The sequence below is a fragment of the Centruroides sculpturatus genome, unplaced genomic scaffold (assembly GCF_000671375.1).
Source record: "Centruroides sculpturatus isolate CEXI.00-Female unplaced genomic scaffold, Cexi_2.0 scaffold2853, whole genome shotgun sequence".
Taxonomy (NCBI): Eukaryota; Metazoa; Arthropoda; class Arachnida; order Scorpiones; family Buthidae; genus Centruroides; species Centruroides sculpturatus.
In genome coordinates this window covers 3,851-7,287 of record NW_019387007.1, presented here as the reverse complement: position 1 = coordinate 7,287, position 3,437 = coordinate 3,851, and the positions used below count along the sequence as shown (strand labels likewise).

Sequence of the window (3,437 nt, the reverse complement as noted above, 5' to 3'; positions counted from 1 at the left end):
TTCACAAAATCTGGTATAATAGCTGATAAATACTTAGATTTAGTATATGTCTCTTCAATCCGAATGGTTAACAAACGGTAGACTTTCTTTCAGCTCTGAGGTTAAGTATTCCTTTATTGTAAATTACATATGCATTTCAGGCTTATATGAGCCCCTCTTCAGTGTAAATTCTCAGATGGTTGAGTAACACTTTTTAAAAATTGTATGACATCAACAATGACATTATTACCAACAAAACACATGAATAACAATCGTATATGAGTATAATTCCCAAACCTGTTCTTTTTATCCATTTTGTCATTAAATTTTCTCCACAAAATCTGGTATAATAGCTTTGAAGAGGGGCTCATACAAGCCTGAAATGCATATGTAATTTACAATAAAGGAATACTTAACCTCAGAGCTGAAAGAAAGTCTACCATTTGTTAACCATTCGGATTGAAGAGACATATACTAAATCTAAAAATTAAGAATATTGTTGCAAATACGATTGTTTTTATGTCCATAATAAAATAAATTTTTTTGTAGAATACTATTTGTTAGAATTATTAAGAAAATTGTAGTTTCTAAACATTGCTTGAAACTGCACTGTCAGAAAAGTTTTTTAACACCATAAATCTTCAATGACTTATCTAATTATTTTCAAGAATCAGTAATAGAAACCATTATTTCAGTGTTATGAAAAAGTAGCTGTAATAAAAGAGACTAAATTATTTGGTGCATAAAGATATTAACTATGCCTCACAATAAAATGTCTACAATTTTCTCTTTCTCAGATTACAAGTATTCCCTGAATTGTTATCACATCTGTTGTTTGCTACAGTTATGTAATAGAAATATTGTATGACATTGCTTAAATGTAAATTGTATTAAAATTATTCATTTTGAATTTATGAGGAATTTTCCAATCATAAATTACATGAACAGTTACTTTATTTGAAGCTATTACAAAAAAAAACTGCATGAACATTTTTTATTACTACATCATTTATATGTTTTTGGAAAAATAAGTTTAATGAACAGCATTACTGTAGAAACAGAAATTGTAAGAAAGACATATCTATAATGATAAATAAACAACTAATCAAAAATTGCTCAGTTACTAGAATGTGTACAAAATATTAGAAATAAAAATGAAAATTGTTAATTAAAATATAATATAATTTATATAGCTTTGTTTCTTTGATGATGCACATTTTTTCTGTAGCAGTTTTTCTGTAATAGCTTCAAAGTAACTGTTCGTGTAATTTATGATTGGAAAATTCCTTATAAATTCAAAATGAATAATTTTAATACAATTTACATTTAAGCAATGTCATACAATATATCAATGTCAAACAACATGTTGAAGTGGCATAAAAGATGTAATTTCTACATCATTAGAGATAATAAAGCAGAAAATATAGTTATATTTCAAAAATTGAAGATTAGTTCAAATAAAAATTGGAGTTTAACTTGAAACTAGCTTTTAATATTATATTATGAATTTTGAGTTTATTGAAATTAAAATATTTCATATAAGTAAACTTTACTAAAGATTGGTTTTCAATTAATATTAGGCTGTGATATCCATTGCTGTTTCAAAAGATGGAAGAAAAGCAGCATTTGGTAAAAATGATGGCATAGTTCAACTTGTTAATTCTTTGTCAGGAAAGGTAATTATGATTATATCACTTTTAAAAATTTTTTTAAATTCTATTTCTGTTATTATACAGCTTCATCCATGTGTTGTATGATATCCATTATTTATTAGTTATAAAAATATGACAATGATACAGTGAAAACAAGTAAACGTGGATGATAATTTCAAATATTAAGAAGTTTTTAAAATAAAAAATGAAAATGCTATATATTATTTATTGTTCATGAAATACATATGCACAAGAGAAATCTTTATGTATGTATATATATACATATATACATACATAAAGATATGTATATATATATATATACACACAAACACACACACATCATATACATACCAATGTACACTGCTGGCTATTAAAATTGCAACATAAAGGAAGACAGAGATATCAAAATGATATTTTTAAGGCAGATTACTTATAATACTTGATGTACATGATTAGAAATGTACAATTCAGTGAATATGCAGAATGCACAATAATCAGTATTTAGTGTTTTCACCATTGGCAGAAATAACTGCTTTGGCATGAACTGGAAGAGATGTTTAATGTGCATTTATGGAATATCATGCATTATGTCATGCAGTCTCTACAAATGCACAAAGTTTATTAGTGATAACTGCTGGTGGATTCTGATGAGCCCAGTCATCATGCAACCAGGATCTGCTATATAGGACAAACTTTGCCATACAGCAATATTTTTATCACTCTGGTGAAACAAACTGGAAGTAAAGAATGTGGGTTGCAAATTAACACATACACACTTGATCATAATGCTTTTTTGGCAGTGCTTGTATGAGTATTCAGAACATCAAATATTATCATTTGTATTTTCTGTGAATACATCCAGTCCTTGATAGACTATGAAAACATGTTTTGCAACCTCCTGCAACAGAACTGCAACAATAATTCTCAAGCCAAATCAAGCTTCATTTGTTATCCATTAATAATTTATAATTATTAATGGATCACAAGTGTCAGCTTGTAATTATAAAATTGTGTATTCAATATGATTATAATGTGTTTTAGACTTTAAAGTTCTTCACTCACACAAGGTATTATATGTTTAGAAAGAACATAAAAGTTAATATACAGTTTAAGACTACACAATAATGAGTCTTTCAATGTCTTTTCTCACACTGAGGTGTGAGAAAGGACATCAAAAAACTCATTATTGTGTAGTCTTAAATTGTATATTAATTTTACAATTATAGTCCTGGCAATTTTATCAAAAACATAAAAGTTAACAAGTAATAATAAACAAATTGCAGGAGGAGGATTGTGTCATATGGCAAATTTTGCATTGCTTTCAACATGCAACTTTTATAAATTTCATATTTCACATTTTTACAAAAATAGACAAAAACAAGTCTCTATATTTCATACACCTATATTATACATATCCAATTATTAATTGGCTTTAATCAGATATAAATAAGAAAAACCTTATAATATGATTTCCATTGGAAATATAATTTTCCAGTCAATTAGATTTATTCTAGAGGCTTTTGTACCTATCTGAAATAGATGCAATAAACCAAACAAGTTATTCATATGCAAGTATTTTAAAACATTATGTGATTTATAGATTCATCTTAATCTTTTTATAGTACAGTGGAACCCTGTTTATCCAGCTCAAATGGGACCCAGCCCAATCCAGATGACCAAATATTTGATAATCCAGAAAATTCATTAATGTTGTAAATAACACAGTATATATATATTTACTTTTGTGTTCTTAATTTCTTTTCCATCATAACAACCACTATTTCTTTTAGATGTCATTTTCAGATT

At 26.9% G+C, this 3,437-nt stretch overlaps 1 protein-coding gene across 1 annotated transcript in view; it reads left to right on the top strand.

The window, feature by feature from the left end:
* LOC111616044 (telomerase protein component 1-like) overlaps positions 1-1,730 on the top strand; it is a gene marked incomplete at its 3' end in the record, with an annotated part of 6,450 nt that extends 4,720 nt beyond the window's left edge. Inside the window, exon 3 of the mRNA XM_023357484.1 lies at positions 1,560-1,730. Coding sequence (XP_023213252.1) covers positions 1,560-1,730 — 171 coding nt within the window. The remainder of the gene's footprint in view (positions 1-1,559) is intronic.
* Positions 1,731-3,437: the final 1,707 nt, after the last annotated feature.